Here is a 15,856-nt window from a genome sequence, read left to right on the forward strand (position 1 = left end):
AGCCCTGAGGAGAAGGATGTGGGGATGTTGGTTGGCAAGAATCTCAACATGACCTGTGTGATTGCAGCCCAGAAAGCCAGCCATGTTCTGCCATTGGATTTGACATCACATATTTATTTTTTACTTTTTCTTCCCCTTTCCCACCTGCTTGGATTTAATTATTTTTGTTGTAGTCATTGCTATCTTAATTGGTTGAATTATTAAGCTGTTCTATTTTTAACCCAGGGGTTTAACTTTTTTTGTGATTCTCCCCCCCATCCCATTAGGGTGGCAGGAGGGTGGGTGGGGAGTAAGCAAGTGTCTGGTCTGCAGTCCAGTTGCAGGCTGGGTTAGACCACAACAGGCCCCTGGCATAGGAAGGACATTCTCCTTTTGGAGCAAGTCTGGCAGAGGGCCACAAATACGGCCAGAGGGCTGGAGCACCTGTCCTGTGATGACAGACTGTACAGCCTGGATAAGAGAAGGCTTTGGAGAGACCATAGAGCGTCTTCCAGGATGTAAAGGGGCCTCAAGAAAGCTGGAGAGGGACATTATACAAGGGCATATAGTGAATAGGACAAGGCAGAATGGATGTGAACTGAAAGAGTAAGTTTAGATTTGGTATTTGGATCACTGTGAAGAGGAATGAGACACATTCCTCACAGGCTGCCCAGAGAAGCTGTGGTTGCCCCATCCCTGGAAGTTTTCAAGGCCCAGTTGGGTGGGGCTTTGAGCAACTTGGTCTAGGGGAAGGTTGGAACTGGATTGGTATTTAAGGTTGCTTCTAACCCAAACCACTATGAAGTTGGAAACATTTGATAAGTCTCACATTTTTGAGCTGTAACTTTGCATCAATTTTGCACACTATTCACCTTCACAGTAGGCATTAGTACTGTATAGTACAGAGTAATACTAGTGAAATCAAGTATTATATATAAATCAAGTGCCATCAGCAATACCATTCTGTAGTACCTTTGTGTCATTTAGTGCAACACTACATTCAGTTTTTCAGTGCTTATGCTTACTTCAAAATATGACTCTTACTTCTCATATGCTACTGAAGTCCTGTTGTGAAGCTAGAATTTACTTCTTTAGAGGCAGTACTTGAAATAAATGTTTTTGTTCTTAAAAATATGCATGTTACCAAAGAAACTCCCATCCTGGATGAAGAGTAAGTATACTCACTCTTGTGCAGCTTTCCTACACTACTCCTGGGAAGACAGAATGTGTAATAATTTTCATTGGCTGTTTTGGATATATTTGTTTGGGTGGGTTTTTTTTCCCTGATTATCAGACTCCTTATGTTTAAAGTAGTTTCCATCAAATAGAATGTTTTTTTTGTGTACAGATAGAACCCTTATAAACAAGGTTAAACAGTTGGTGAAACTGACGTTACCAAACACAAAGAAATGGAATTACCATCATGTGTTTCTAATGTCTCACTTCAGTAACAAGCTTAGAAAGCTTCTGTTGAGGATGAACATATGCAAATAATACATAGTCTTAGTGGGAGCTAAGCTCTTTTCCATAGTATTATCTTTTCCCTTAAATTTTAAATGTTTTACCTGTGACTGTCTTAGAAAAATCAAAGTTTTTATGAGTTGAGAATGTCATGCAGTTGCTAGTCAAAACCTGTATGTGATTGCAGAATGTTTCATTTGATTTTTAAGAATAATAGCTGCCTCTTAATTTCTGGAAATGGCTATTTTGTTGTTTTCTTTTTAACAGAGTCTGAAGATGATGTGGCCCAGCTCGTTGAGACAAGTGACACAGATGATAAAGCACCAAGTTCTGAGCATCTAAACGATAAGCTAGCTGAAGAAGGTGAAAAAGAGGAAAACATTTCAACAACTGAAGAGGCTATTTCAGAGTCTACTTCAGCTGAACAAAATGAAGAATCTTTGATAAATGCAGAATAAAATACTTCAAGTGCCTTCTGTAGCTAGTTTTTAGCTTTGTTCATGCCTATTGTTACTATTCAGGTGAGCTTTTTTTAATGGTACAACTTAAAAATCTTGCTTGGGCTTGAACTGCCTCAACTGCCACAATGTGTCAGAGCTGTGTGTAAAAGTGGGTATTGTAAATTAAGCATGTCTCTTTCAGTTAACACATAGAATGTGTAGTTGGTTGAAGTCTAACAGTTGTAGCCCTTGTTTAGTTTGCAGATTTAAAAATTTCAGAGTACAAGCTTTGCTAAGGGTGACTTACAGTTCGACATCTCTTTAGCTGCCACACATAAAGAGCAATTACTGAAGGCATCTGACCTAGTAAGTTTGGTCTAGTGAACTCAAGGTGCATTTTAATGCTGCCCTGTTAAAATGGATTGAGTATATGTTTAATACACAGATGTTTACAAGCTAAACTGTCATCTGACATTTGACTTCAGCATATGGAAGTGTCATTGCAGTGGTGTTAATATTATTCATTGTCTAACTTTTTGACAGAATTCACTTAAATGGCACTTGGATAAATGGCATCTCCTTTGGTGTTTGCGTTGCAGATGAACCAGAGGCACCTACATGCAAAACTGTTTTGTGTTTACATAAAATATAAGAAGTCTCTGCACTTGATTGTACTTGAATACAAAGCACTATTTATACCTGTACAATAATGACAAGATATAAGTGAATTTTGTGCCTTTGTGTATTTTGTTAAAGGAAAATAAAGATATCTAGCAGCAATACTTGCTTTGTGATTCCTAAAACTGAAGAGAATTTGTGTTCTGCTGTATGCAGCTATTCTACAGTTACTTTGTGCAAGTTCAGAAGGAATGTGCCACCTTAAAAGGAGCCTGTCTATTTGTAGCTAAGGTGGCTTTGATAGAATAGAAATAGATCCCTGATTGAAAGGGTAAAGTGCATGTGCAGTTGCCAAAAAGCTTTTCTAACTGTACCTAAAGCTTGTTGATACTATTTAATGTTACAATTGCAATGAATATTTGCTGCTGGATTACTGAAAATGTAATTTTTTTAAAATTACATTGGTTTTTAAGCTAAGGACACTTGTTACACATTTCCTGTTAAATGTAACAACAGCTGGGATCCCGGATTAGAAGTTTTCTGATGTCTGTGAGGTACCTAAGTCAATCAGAATTTTTTAGAAATAAATGCTGAACATATGTGACTTGGTTGATCTAGTAATACTTGTGATAAGTTTTATTATACTCACTACAGAGGGAGAGGAATTTTCAAAACAATTTTTAATCTAATGTCTTAGTTCTGAAGGGAGATGGTTTTTATGCTGCAAAGACAACAAAACCCCTCAGTCTTAGTAGTTTAAGAGTTTTCTGCAGGAAAAGCATGTTTCTAAATGTGACCTTAGTATTCAAGTTTGCATGCTTTATTTTCTGATTCTTTGGGTATAGTTTAGAAGCTCAGCCTTGTATCAGGCAGAATCAAGTGTGGTCTGTGTTTAGATTAAGGAGGAATTTTTTTCTGCTTCACTATGTAAATTGCAATTAACATTTTAATTAGTCTTAATAGACAGAATGTAGGCATGTGATTAAAGGATTACTCACAGGTGTTTGTCTATACTTATATGAACAATTAGCAAATAAGCATTTTGTGTGTGGCTGTCTTAGTTGGGAATACAAAAAAAACAGTCCCTTTTCAGGACATGTCTTACAGTACAAGAAAAGTACAGGGTACAAAGTGATAGGGGAATTAATTTTTTAATGCTTTCAGAGAATATATTATAGATTACAGAATCTATTTAAATGGAAATAATTTTGTCTGAAAGATGGAAAAGCTTACTATTATATAAGTTGCTAATCTCTGCACTGCATTCTGTGCCTCACTGATTTATCTGCTTAAAGGCTTATTTCTTTGGAGAGAAAAAAATCACAGACCATGTGAGTAATTCAGCACAGCAAATTGTTGGATGTACTTACATTATAAGTGCTAAAAATAAGTAAAATTTGATATCCTGATGCATCATATGGGAGATGAAGGCATGAATTACTGTGAGTTCAGAACTTAAGGTTACTCCAAGCAGAGCTATTACATCCTTTTAAAAATGTGCATCTGAAGTATCTGATCTCTTGTAGAGTAATTTCAGATCTTTTCCATGACAAACAGTGGCTAAACTGTGATGCATGTAATATCTGTAGAATTGAGTAAGAAAACTGTTGATAACGGACCTATGTATTAAAAATGTTTTCATTAGCCTGGGACACGTATATTTTCACATTCTTGCTTTTGCCAAAGAAATTGATGTTTTTTAGGATTTTGGGAATATGAATTTTTTTTTTTGAAAAAGGAGATTTAGTATTTGGAGGGAGGTAGGGTATTATTTCTCCCAAGATTCTTAAATGTGGCATGAACAACTACCCACAGAAGTGATTGGTACTTTTTGTTTAATAAATCACTGAAGGATCAAGTAGAGACAGTTGACCTGATACGAAAACAAATATGTTTTAGAATGTGCAAACTTGCTTTGTGACCTAAAAATACTTATAACTTTTGAGCACAGGAAGATCTAAGATCTAAGTCTATTTTAAGTGCATGACAAAATTGTTCTGAAAAGCTTTTTTTTTTAAAAAAAAAAAAAAGCCTGAGCAGTTGTTTCCATTAACTGCTTCAGAAGGCTCGAAGATTATATTAAGGATGTCCTAGAATTTTGGTAGAGAAAAATCCATTTTTAACTTTCTAATTTTTCAGGGTTTTAAAGCAGCTCTAGTGAATGAGGGCACAGGGTTAATCTGTGGGTGAATTGAGACTCATGATGATACATATGACTGTTATGGACTGAGCATTTCTCAATTTACAGTAAGCATTCACATGTTCCTTCTGCCAAGTGTGGATGCCCCAGTCCTGATATGAATATGGGAAGAGGATTCTGTTTCTGCAGCAGTTGCTTCTTGGCTTCTGTGTACTATAAGTGAGGCAATAGTAGAAGGCACCTGTCAAACAGGAATTGAATCCAAAAGTACCTGTAAGTGAACAGCACTAGTCACACTTAGTCATGTCTTTGTAACACAAAAAAAACCTTGGAAGTAGGAGTATGTAGACAAAAAAAAAAAATACAGCAGTTGTCAGTCGTATTTCATCCAGCTGCAGTTTAAGGAAATGGAAGAAAGTAGAGGGGAAAAAAAATTAACACTGTGGTTCCATGTTTTGTTGTCTTCTGACTTCTTGGCATGTACTGGAATCTCAGTTTTTTCAGAAGTGCTGAGATTTTGCACAGGACTAGGCTTCTAAGATGTCAGGAGCCCTCTTTCTTTCTGTGGCTGGGATGAAAAGCAAAATTGAGTGGGTTAGTGATAGCAAGCTTGTTGGTGCAGTTTTTCTTGACTCTGGAATATAATGAATAACTGCAGAGATGTCCTTTATTCACTTATGGTTTATAAATTAGGGAGGAGTTATCTCAATTGTATAAAAACTGCCACAAAAGACAAATGAGTGTTCTAGTTCAAAATAAATCAAAATGAGGTGGTCAGATTTAAATTTTACTTTACAAGTGAGTTAAAAAAGGCAATAGTATTTCAAATTCTAATACTTCTTCTAAAGGAGAATGCAGTTGATTGCCCTTGGACATTTTGACAGAATTAAAATATTTAGTGGAATCTTGGTATGACAATTTCTCAAGATATCTGTTGAGCCTTCATGCAGGAAAAAGAAGTTCCCAGGGAATGGCAAATGAAGATAATGCAAAAGCTGATGGTTTAGGAATGGTCTAGAGATGACCAAAAGCAAATAACTAAGGGTGGGTATGGTTGCCTTGAAGTCAAGAAGAATGAACCCCATGTGTTACATGAGTAGAAGCCAATGGAAGGACTTAAAAAATGACAGTGAACTACTGGGGGGAGGGAAGGGATGTCTTTTTTCTTTTAGAACAAAGGCTTAATCAAGACATGAAAAATAGGAGCTTGAAGAGATTTTTTTCAGAAAATGTAGTAGGATTTGGCTGTAACCACATGGTGGTTAACTTATGTTAATATCATGTTCTTACATCAGAAATAATAAGGATCCAATTGGAGATTATACAATATTGGAGAGGATTCTTTGCTTTTAAGAGTTAATTCCAGAATAAGTATATGACAATAACTTGGTAGGAAAAATCTGTCTAGCTATTATGAGAGACTTAAAAACTTTTTTAACTTTCAAAGACTAGGAGAAGCACTTATTTGTTGGTACACGGTTCTGAGTTTAGCAGTGTTTGTGCACTTGTGGATTTGTGGTGCTGGAGGAATGAGTCAGCTAGAGGAAACTTTCATTATTCAGTAGCTAAGTCTGCTATTAAAAACTTAAAAAGTCTTCAATTTTTGTAAAGTCTAAACACATTCAGTACAAGAGAGCTGGATAAGTTTTAAGTAAGCTACCTCTCCTTATTTATTCTGCTTCTGGAGTGAGGTTTTGTTAGGTATTCTACAATGAGGAAAACTGTTAATGGGATAAGGGAAGTCCTGTCTGAGAAAGTTGCACGAGAACAATAACCATGAAAATTATTTTTGTTTCTTTGGCAAATAATCATTTGACCAATTCTCTGAGTGTTCTCAAGTGAAATCATTAGGCCTTCATTTCCTTCTGTGTCTTACAGACTGTTTTTGGTTTAGTTTGGGTTTTTTCTCCCTAATCTCTCTAAGAGGTTCTTTCCTGTCCAGTCATGTGGTTAAAGATTAATGCCTCAGATACCAGTATCTCGTGTTTCAGTTCCCTTCTAGAACTAGTAAAATGCAACCCTGTGCAGATGTGGCTCCAGAGGTGTAGTGAGCCTCTGGAGGAGACTGTACAGAAAACATATCCCTAATACAAGGTAATTTAATAAAAGGCTGCAGATACATCAAGTGTATAAACATTAGGAGGGAGAGTAAGTTTTCCAGGAATAAAGACTGGAAGTTTGAAAGTTCCTAATAATTTGAAGAAACAGCCTTGCAGGAGGGATTAGATTTAAAATGAAGTTGGAGAATGAGAGGGCAATAAAAGATTGCTGTATGACCAGTGGGTTATGTTTGATTGATGGCATGTGATTCCTTGTGATTGCTTAAGAATGTATTTAATGGCAGAATATGGATGGCAGATTTTTGGTGGTTGTCAGGAAGTTTTGATTTGCTGACAGGAAAAAGTATGTGAAATGATTACTAGTCTTTGGCAGGGCTCCTCTCTTCCCTGGTGTGGTCTTTAGGTGGAATTCATATATCTCAGGTTTGTGGAAGGTGATGAAGGCAAGGAATTACAGCTGATGGAGCTGACTGGCATAAGGTTGTTGGCTCCAAGTCCTGGTGTGTAGCAATGCACCAAAGTTTCTGTCAGAGGACAAACTGTAAACTTCTGTCAGAAATGCATCCTAGTTGAGATTGTCTGAAATTCAGTGTACTTCCTGCTTTGGATTCTCAGTGTTTGGAGGAAAACAATGGCATCCTGAGTAGCTGGGAATTTCTTATCCTTGGGTTTTTACTAGATATTTGTTTACACAAAAAATAGAATAAACTCCAATAGTGGTTAACAACAGGAACTGCTACCCTCCAGCATTTAAAAAAATAAGAAATTGAGTTGTCCCTTAAGATTGCGAGTCTCATGGAATTTGGCTTCACTGTTGCTTTTGATTTGTGGACCTCTCTGGGGTCTTGTCAGGTCACATTCAATCTTTTCTCTGAAAGAATAACGATTCTGTGACTATGAAGAATAAGACCTAGAGAGGTATATGATAGGCAGGATAGTGAGAAGGGCTTTAAAATGAAATGTATTGATTATACAATAATTTGTTCCCAAACCATGGGGTTTTGGGATTAATGCAAACACTTCAAAGATTCTCAATAGATTATTTAACTTTCCAACAATGAAAAATCTAAAGCACTGTATCATAATATAACTTTCAAGGTTGCATAAAATCAATTTGATCATGACTTAAATTTTTGGCTAGAAGGGGATGTCCTGACCAGGTCTTGTAATCCTGGTTATTTCTCACAGTAGTCAGTGTGGTAATAAACCTATTTCAGGAGTGCCACTGTATGTACCTAGCATTGTACTGCTAGGATTTTCAGTGAACAATTACTAATGTTTTTCAAGAGGGCTTCATAAGCCTTTACCACTGTGAAATCATGTATTCTCCTTTTGTGTGTGACAAAAATAATTTGCAAAAGGGAGATTGCAACTGCCAGAGAGGAATACATGCAGCAGAATCCTGAGATAATCAGATATAGGAGAAAACAAGGGGTGCAGATTCTGACAATTTTGGGTGTTCAATTTGTAAATTCAAAGTCATCTCTAAATTTGTAACTTATATTGAAATAATCATTCTTTCTCTCTTTCTCTCCCCATTTTGCTGCCTCAATGAAAATAGAGAAGCTGGATTTGTAGAAAACTCAAGCAACAAAGACCTTCCAGCTCTTCTCAAGTTGTCTGTCCTGTAATTCCTTGCATCGCTTCAAGGAGTTCTGCTCAGTTGACGGAACTTAATTTTGACTTGTTCAACACTCAAAAGCATTATACAAAACCACCAAGAAAATTCATTTTAAGAAAACTATTTTGAATGATGTTTCAAAGGAAATGTGAAAGTTGTTATTTCTTTAGGAATGTTTGTACCTGTATTTTTTGTATATTGAGCTTTTATTTAAACAGGAGATCCTGTATATTTATAGATGATATTGTTGTAATAGCCTTGTTGCATTAGTAAAGGGTATGTGTGTTTATGTACTATAAATATTATCTTAAGTCAGAAGTATCATTTTAATCCTAGCTGTAGCCTTGACTATACATCACCTGCAGTTGAAATTCCATTAAAATCAATGGCAAAAACATTAATTAGTGTGAATTCTTAGGCTCTAATAGACTTCCTGAAATGTCTCTCAACTTTTTTGCTTATAACTGAGAAAATATTTGAACTTCTGCTCCCCTTTTAAAATATACTATTTTACCAAATGAAGCAAATTTTAAAGCATATTAAACTAAATTGCATAGCTTGTTATTTGAATATATGCTGTCTTTGCTGTGTATGTAACTTCTCAAGAAAAAAAACTGATTATGAAAAAACAATTTATTTTCCAGAGCTTAATTGATGATTTAAGGTGATAATTCTGTTTAATAGTTTCTTCTGTGCTGGCTGTACTCAATCAACTTGAGTTTTGTAGTTATTTGGGTGTTTTTAAGGGCCCCATATGTTACCAAACAAGGATGAGTGGGCCCCTGCATCTTTAGTGCAGTCCCTGCCCCCCAATTGGACTGGCATATGTAGGAGAGGAAAGTTGTTCAAGGTTGAGTAGTTTCTGATAAGACCCATTTGTCTGTGCTACAACCAATTGTGAGAACTCCTGGCTCATGGCACGAGCAGCCAGCTCTCCACCCTCAAAGGTCAGGCTGGCACGGGACTGCAAAATTTTGTGTGCGCTGAAGTGGAGGCAGGGAAAACCTGCCTCGACTCAGGATTGAAAATATGTGGCAGCTTCAGAGAGAATTGTGGAGTTGTGAAGATGCTGACTTTGGCCCACGATTCCATAGACGTTTCAGGGTGGGTATTGCAGGTTTTATTGTATCTAAATGGTGATTTATGTCCTTATTCCTCCATTATTGTCCACAAGGTACTGCCCTGTGTCACAGGCCTGTATTACCTAATTTTTTCAGACTGTTTCATTTTCATTAGCACAGCTGCTTTAGCTTGTGATCAGTGTACTGCACCTCATTGATAATCTAAGAGGGTATTAGATGCACAGAAGTGGCACGTAACCCTGTCAGTCTGGCTTGATTGACCCCTCAGCTTCCGAAACATAGCTTCATTTTTTTTTTTTCTTTTTTTTTTTTAAATCCAAGTTAGCCTGCATCCATTTTCACACAGATTCCGGGCAGTTTAAAGGTTGGTCGGATTCGAATATTGCTCTTTCAAATTTGATAATGTATGAGTACAGAACTGTGACCTTTGATACATGGTAATACATCAACATGACACGAGCAGTAAGTGCAGCAATTACCTTTACTACACTTCAGATTGTGTTTTAGTTCTCATCTTGCAAGCAATTATTTCAGGAAAAAAGGGATGCCTTTAAGTTAAATATTTTTTGCAAATAGCGTAAGTGCAGAAATTAATCTCTGGGGACTTCCTGATTTACAGGTGAATGTTTTCAAATGAATCTCAGCTTTTAAATTAACATTGTTTTAGTGGTAGAAAGGAGTCTGGTGCCATTGGCTTCTACAATACTTTTTTTCTGAGAGAGTGTCTTTAACCATTTTTGTTGTGTTTTAATGTAATCTAAATTTCATATTTTAATTTATGTCCAAAGCCTGAGCCTGCAGGCAGTTGACATGTCACTGTGTTCATGTTGCTCCCATGATAATACTCATGAGTTGGTTATGTGCATGGTAATAATGCAAGTTTACATGCTTTTAAGTGCCTTTCAGAACATCAGATCATCTCAGACGTGCATCACACACTGATTTAAGAGGCTGTTTTTAGGTGCCCTGGCAATATTTCATCTTCTTCCTGAGCAGATCCAGATGCATTTGGTTTGTTTCTGAGATGTTCTTTCTCTCTTGTTATAAATTATTTGGATAATGATAGTGCAGAACCACTACCTGGTAGTGCTATAAAAACACAAATCAAAACTCTTTGCCAAAGAGCATGAGGCCTTGAGAGGGCTGATAGCAGTTGTGGTTTCTGTTCTGTGGACTAAGAATCAAATTACTGTGTCATTCTGAGCAAGCAATTGAGTAACCATTGAATGGTGACCCTGTCAGTGTTGTCTGTCATAACCTAAACTCAAAGGTATAATTTGAAGTAGAACTTCATGTAAAATACCTGCCTCCTCAGCAGCCAAGCACTGAGTGCTGTTGGTGTGTCAGAGTTAGGCACTGAACTTTAATTCAGGGTCTGGGACAGTGCTTATTTTGGTCTATATTGAGGTGAAATCAACACCTTTTGGAATGGCTTTCTTTAAGCCCTAGTCCCCAACACCATTTGGCCATTCTGGAGCACAGGAGGCAACAGACCCCAGTGGCTGATGTGGAATAGGGGCTGAATGGGGCCACTCCCTTCCAAACCTACTGTGAGCAGAGGGATGCTTTTGCTAGGCTGGCTTTGTCATTTAATTCCTGCCTGTGGAGGTTGCTCCCTTGCTGTACATATGCACTTGTTATAGATTGATGAAATGAAAAGCTTTTCTAATGCAATGGAAGGGTGTCTGTTTTTGCTTATTATTTTCTAGCAAGTAGCTCTTGTGGTGTTTGTCCCCAGGGAGTAAAATCTAAACAAATTTATTAGGCCACCATATAACTTGCTCCTAAGCAAACTCTTGACCACACAAATTGTTTTGGAAAGCCACAGGGAAGGTGCTAGCTGGGGACAACATACAACGTGTTTTTGTTTTGTTTCTTGTTGCTTTTGGCCTGTGCCACTTAAGGACATTTGGGTCCTTAACTCCTTTAAAATATGCAAAAAATTACTTGTTGGGTTTTTTTACTGTCATTAAATTTTAAATGTTACTAGCCAGTAGTAACTTATTTTGGAAACAAACCACCCAATCTACTTTTCTGTAGTGTTTTCCATTAAAAATGTAAATACTGTATATATGGAAGTCTTGTGTCTGTGCTACTGACTTAGCAAGCGATGGCAGCTCTGTGAGGAAGTTTGTTTTTCAGCTGGGGCTTCATGTTCATAGTAAGTTCCTTAGGCTGAAAGGCTGCCCTTGTGCAGGTGGGTGACTCTGGGTAGAGAAGTGCATTTGTTACTTCACTACAAGTCATAAGAGGATAACAATGGCAAGTGCTCATTGCATATCAGTACTTGTTGATTGTTATTTGCTCATGCTGAATTTATTACTTATGGTAACAACTTCACCCTCTTTAGTTTTCTGTATTGTATATTATTAACCATTTTTTGGAAGAGCTGACAACACTGATATTCCCCAACAGTAGGATCCTTTTTATAGTATCTATAAAATATTTCCTTTCTCTCATATTTTAGAGAAAGGGGTGAAGGTAATATTTTTTCCACAATTCCTACTACAGCAGCATGACTAGAAGTATTTATTTTTCAGAAATGCTAGGATTTTTGTTTGTTTCAGCTATTTGCCTTCGTCTGTGTGATTTTGGCGCTTTTTAAAAAATGGTGAATGATAGCCTGCTTGCAGAATGTATTTTCTTTTTAAGGCTTATCTTAAAATGAAAGACCTAGCAGTTTGCAATGGTAAAATCCTCCTGGAAGGAATTGGTTGAATTATTGAAGAAATGGTAGGCAGCTGAAATTATGGGCACTTAATGGAAAGGACTTGGCTAAGGCTGTTCACAACATCTTGTGAATACTCCTGATACGTCATAATAAGGTGTTATGTTTGTCTAGTCATGAAGTCTGATCTATTTGATTTTAAATCTCAGATTGTGAGATTAATCTTAGATTCTGAGTAAGTGTAATGATTCTGAGAGCTGCAATATTGTTTGCCGTTGTGCACAGTGCTGAAGGAGTCTCAGAATGTATAACATAATGGATGCAATTTTGTTTGATTTTTTTTTCCCTAGGCCAATTTAATTTTGATTTATTTGCCTCATTAACCCAAGGATTCAGAAAATTGAATGCTACCTGAGTGAGGTATTATTAACACTAGTGAAATATCTTCAAAATCACTTCATGCTTATAAATTAGTCTTTTGAAAGCATTTTAAAGGCATAATGATGCTGTAGTGAAAATGTACAGCATCATTTAAAAATTGCAAAATGCTTATTTGATTTCAGAAATAAGACTCGGTCACCTGACTTAAATATATACTGATCTATTATTTATGCTTTGAAAATAGAGCTGATAAAAAGCATAAGTGTTCTTGATATTATATTTTGTCATATCTAGCTAAAAAGATTGAAATCCAGAGAAACAATTTTCTGAAGAAATGAAATAGTATGCCCTCCTGAACCCCTGGGGAAAATAGCCTCTCTGTTTGCTCAGAATATGAAGCAGTAAAACAGTATAAGTAAAATAGACAGCCCATGTCACATTCCTATTTGTACAGTCTGGAATGATGTTTTAAAAACATTTTCTAGTTATTTTTGATAAATAAATGGCACAAATAACATCTGCAAACCAACCCTGCTGATGTAAGATTTTTTCAGATCAGATTTGTTTGTCAGTGAAAGTTCAGAAAATTGCTTTGCAAAACTAAAGTTGTATAACTCCCAAAAATATGCATACCAAATGTACAAGTATATATCATGTTCTATTTTGCCTTCCCTTGGAGAAACTAATGCTGATTCTCCATTATCTTTGCTTTTGGGCTTAGAAGGTAGCTTGATAAAAATATGGGATATCAAACAGCTCAGTTGCTAAGCATATGTTTATAAAGTGTTAAATAGCTGAAAGTTCATATTTATAGTGGAGCATCCAGCTACATATTTGGGATAGTGCATTCTGGTTAAAGCTCTGAGATTTCCCCCTGAGCCAGTACTGCTGCACTGAAAACTTGGCTCAGTGGTTATAAGATCCTTCCACAGGTGTTGCTTCCACCTCTGTGTGGGGTGTGTGTTTCCTGGCTGTTGTTTTCTTCAGGTTCTGCCAAAGGCTGCTGCACTGAGGCTGAAGGGAAGTTCCTTCAAATATTGTGGCTTTCAGAAATGCGCCCTTCAGTTTAAGGGTGCTGGTGTCACTCTAATTTTCATCACTGACATAATAGTTGAGATGGAAAAACATTCCTCGGGCAGCAGGATTGAGAAACCTGATGTCATGGCCAGTCAAATGCCTGGTTACCCAGGGCTGGCTAAGGAAGGTGCGTGTGTGTCTGTTCATCTTCCAAAACGGGGCTGCTTGGGGGAGTATACTTCCAGCCGCATTTGAATAATGTGTGTCTTACGGCTGTTGTTATGCTTTGGATTTCGGTGCTCCAAAGAGTTGGTTAAAACCAGCTTTAATTTTATCTTTTAAAGATTCTCAGTTAATGGACTCCATCTTAGGCTAAATTCTGTGTTACATCCACAGATAGAAGATGCATGTATTTTTTTAATATGTATGTGTTTAATAGTGACCAGCCTCCCTCCCTCCCTTTTTTTCATCTTTCAGTCTTTAAAAAATAATGATTTAATAAACTCTTCTCTCTGGCCTTATACTAAGCTGGAATATTACCTGGTTCAATACCTGAACAAAAAATGGGGTTTACCAGACTAATAACATTTAATTGGGTGATTCTCCCTTCATTGAATAAGAAAAGGCTTGGGTAGGGAGTTTTTGTAAGGAACAGGGGTAGAATTCTAGAAAAGTTAATTTTTGTGTTCTATTTGTATGTGTTCACTGTTGTACATAATTGTAGTGGTGATAACTGGCACGCTGAATAAGCTGAATATTTGCTTCTGTACAGCAGGTGTAAGAAGGAATGAACATGGTAATAATAAGTTCTAAATTCAAGCACTTCTGATCCACACAAGATTCATTTCAGATTTTTCTTTAGCAAAAAGCTCAAGTGCCTCAGATCATACAGGATGATTTCTCTACCAATGTTTTTCATTTTTAATGACAATGACAGTGTGTACAAGTCCAAAAGGGATCACCATGTTTTTATTGAACTTGACTTTGTTGCAACAATTGCTTCCTCAGAAGTCTTATTCTAATGTGGCGTTTGTCCAAGTAATTATGAATTTAAATATTTAGTATTATTGATAAATGGTTAATGGTTTCTGTAATGCTTAGTTGAAAATCTGTACTTGTGGGCAGTGTGTGTCATTTTCCATGCGAGGTGGGAGGCCAGGTGATGTTAGAGAGAAAAGATGCTTTTAAGATGTTAATTTACTGTCTTTTATACTGAAAGTATGCTAGGACTGCAAGGAAGTTATTTTAAAATTATTATTTACTGGAGTTCTAAGGTGTATCTCTAGAGAATGAGTCTGTTTTCACTGAATGAGAAAGTATTCTTAGCCAAGAAATCACAGGGAGCTCTGGGAAATGCAGTTACTGGGGAAAGAAGCTCTTATGTCAACAATTACATGGTATTTGTGGTGGCTATTCTGGTATGAGAATGCATAAGTTTCTCCCTTATCTTGCAGTGGGAAAATGCAGCCCTTGGCATTTGTTTTGCCCTCCACAAACTAAATTCTTTTTTTTGAGAACATTTAAACAAAAACAGACAAGCAAGGAAATCTCTCAAGACTTAACAGCAAAGCCGATGCTGTGCCGGGCTTGGGCTCCTCTGCCCCTGGAGGTCTCCAGTGCCCGTCCACACAGGGTGGGCCAGGGCCCAGCAGGATGGCAGTGAACAGCAGGTACTGGTGGCACTGGAACCTCAAGTAGCATGAAATGAAACACCCCCAGGAGAAAGCTGTGCCAGTTTGGACTGCTGATGGCAGCCAGTGCCCAGTTCCAGGCTCCTTCTGCAGGGATACTTTATAAATAGTGCTGTGAAATGGCAGAAGCTGTCTTTAGCTCTTAAGAGTGGACAGCTGGGAGCTGTGAGGACACACAGATTTTCCTGTCACACGGTGTGTGTGCCCTGTTTGCAGCAGAGGCAGCCCCCACCCCCCACCATCTGGGAATCCTCTGCTTTTCAGGAGCAAGTGGCTAGGCTTGGCGCTGGGTAGTGGCCTTGCTGTTAACTCCAAAGGCTTGTTCCTTAGGTTTCTCTTAGTTTGGGCTTAAACAATGAAAGTGCCTAAACAAATTGACATGTCCCTTCTGCTCACCTCAGCCCTGAGTAACTAATGTGTTGGGAGAGAAATCAGCTACAATACAGATGAGAGGAGAACAGTGTGTGCTAGGAGATGAGCTGTCCTAAAACAAGGTTAAAAAAATAGCACAGATAGAAACCACGGTGTGTATGATCAGCTGCACTGAAGCAACCTCACTCCCCTTGTCTATGTTGTCTATATGAAGATTTTGTTTGGCTTTGTTTTTAATTCCAGTTGCAGTTTCTATTGCAGAAAGTAAATGCAGGCTTGTATTGCCAAAAAGGTTGTAAGGAAACATTTTTGGCATGTCTTATTTT

At 37.3% G+C, this 15,856-nt stretch overlaps 1 protein-coding gene across 4 annotated transcripts in view; it reads left to right on the plus strand.

Moving 5' to 3' along the window:
* LNPK (lunapark, ER junction formation factor) overlaps positions 1-14,906 on the plus strand; it is a 53,050-nt gene extending 38,144 nt beyond the window's left edge. For 2 of the 4 annotated variants that reach the window (XM_015634946.2, XM_015634944.3), the window contains exon 13: positions 1,708-3,536. In XM_015634946.2, the coding sequence (XP_015490432.1) occupies positions 1,708-1,898 (191 nt within the window). In that variant the 3' untranslated portion in view covers positions 1,899-3,536. Of the gene's footprint in view, positions 1-1,707; positions 3,537-8,259 lie in introns of those variants that run through there. The other 2 variants (XR_001522847.2, XR_001522848.2) reach the window with 2 other exon arrangements.
* Positions 14,907-15,856: the final 950 nt, after the last annotated feature.

Source organism: Parus major, chromosome 7 (assembly GCF_001522545.3).
Source record: "Parus major isolate Abel chromosome 7, Parus_major1.1, whole genome shotgun sequence".
NCBI classification, from domain to species: domain Eukaryota; kingdom Metazoa; phylum Chordata; class Aves; order Passeriformes; family Paridae; genus Parus; species Parus major.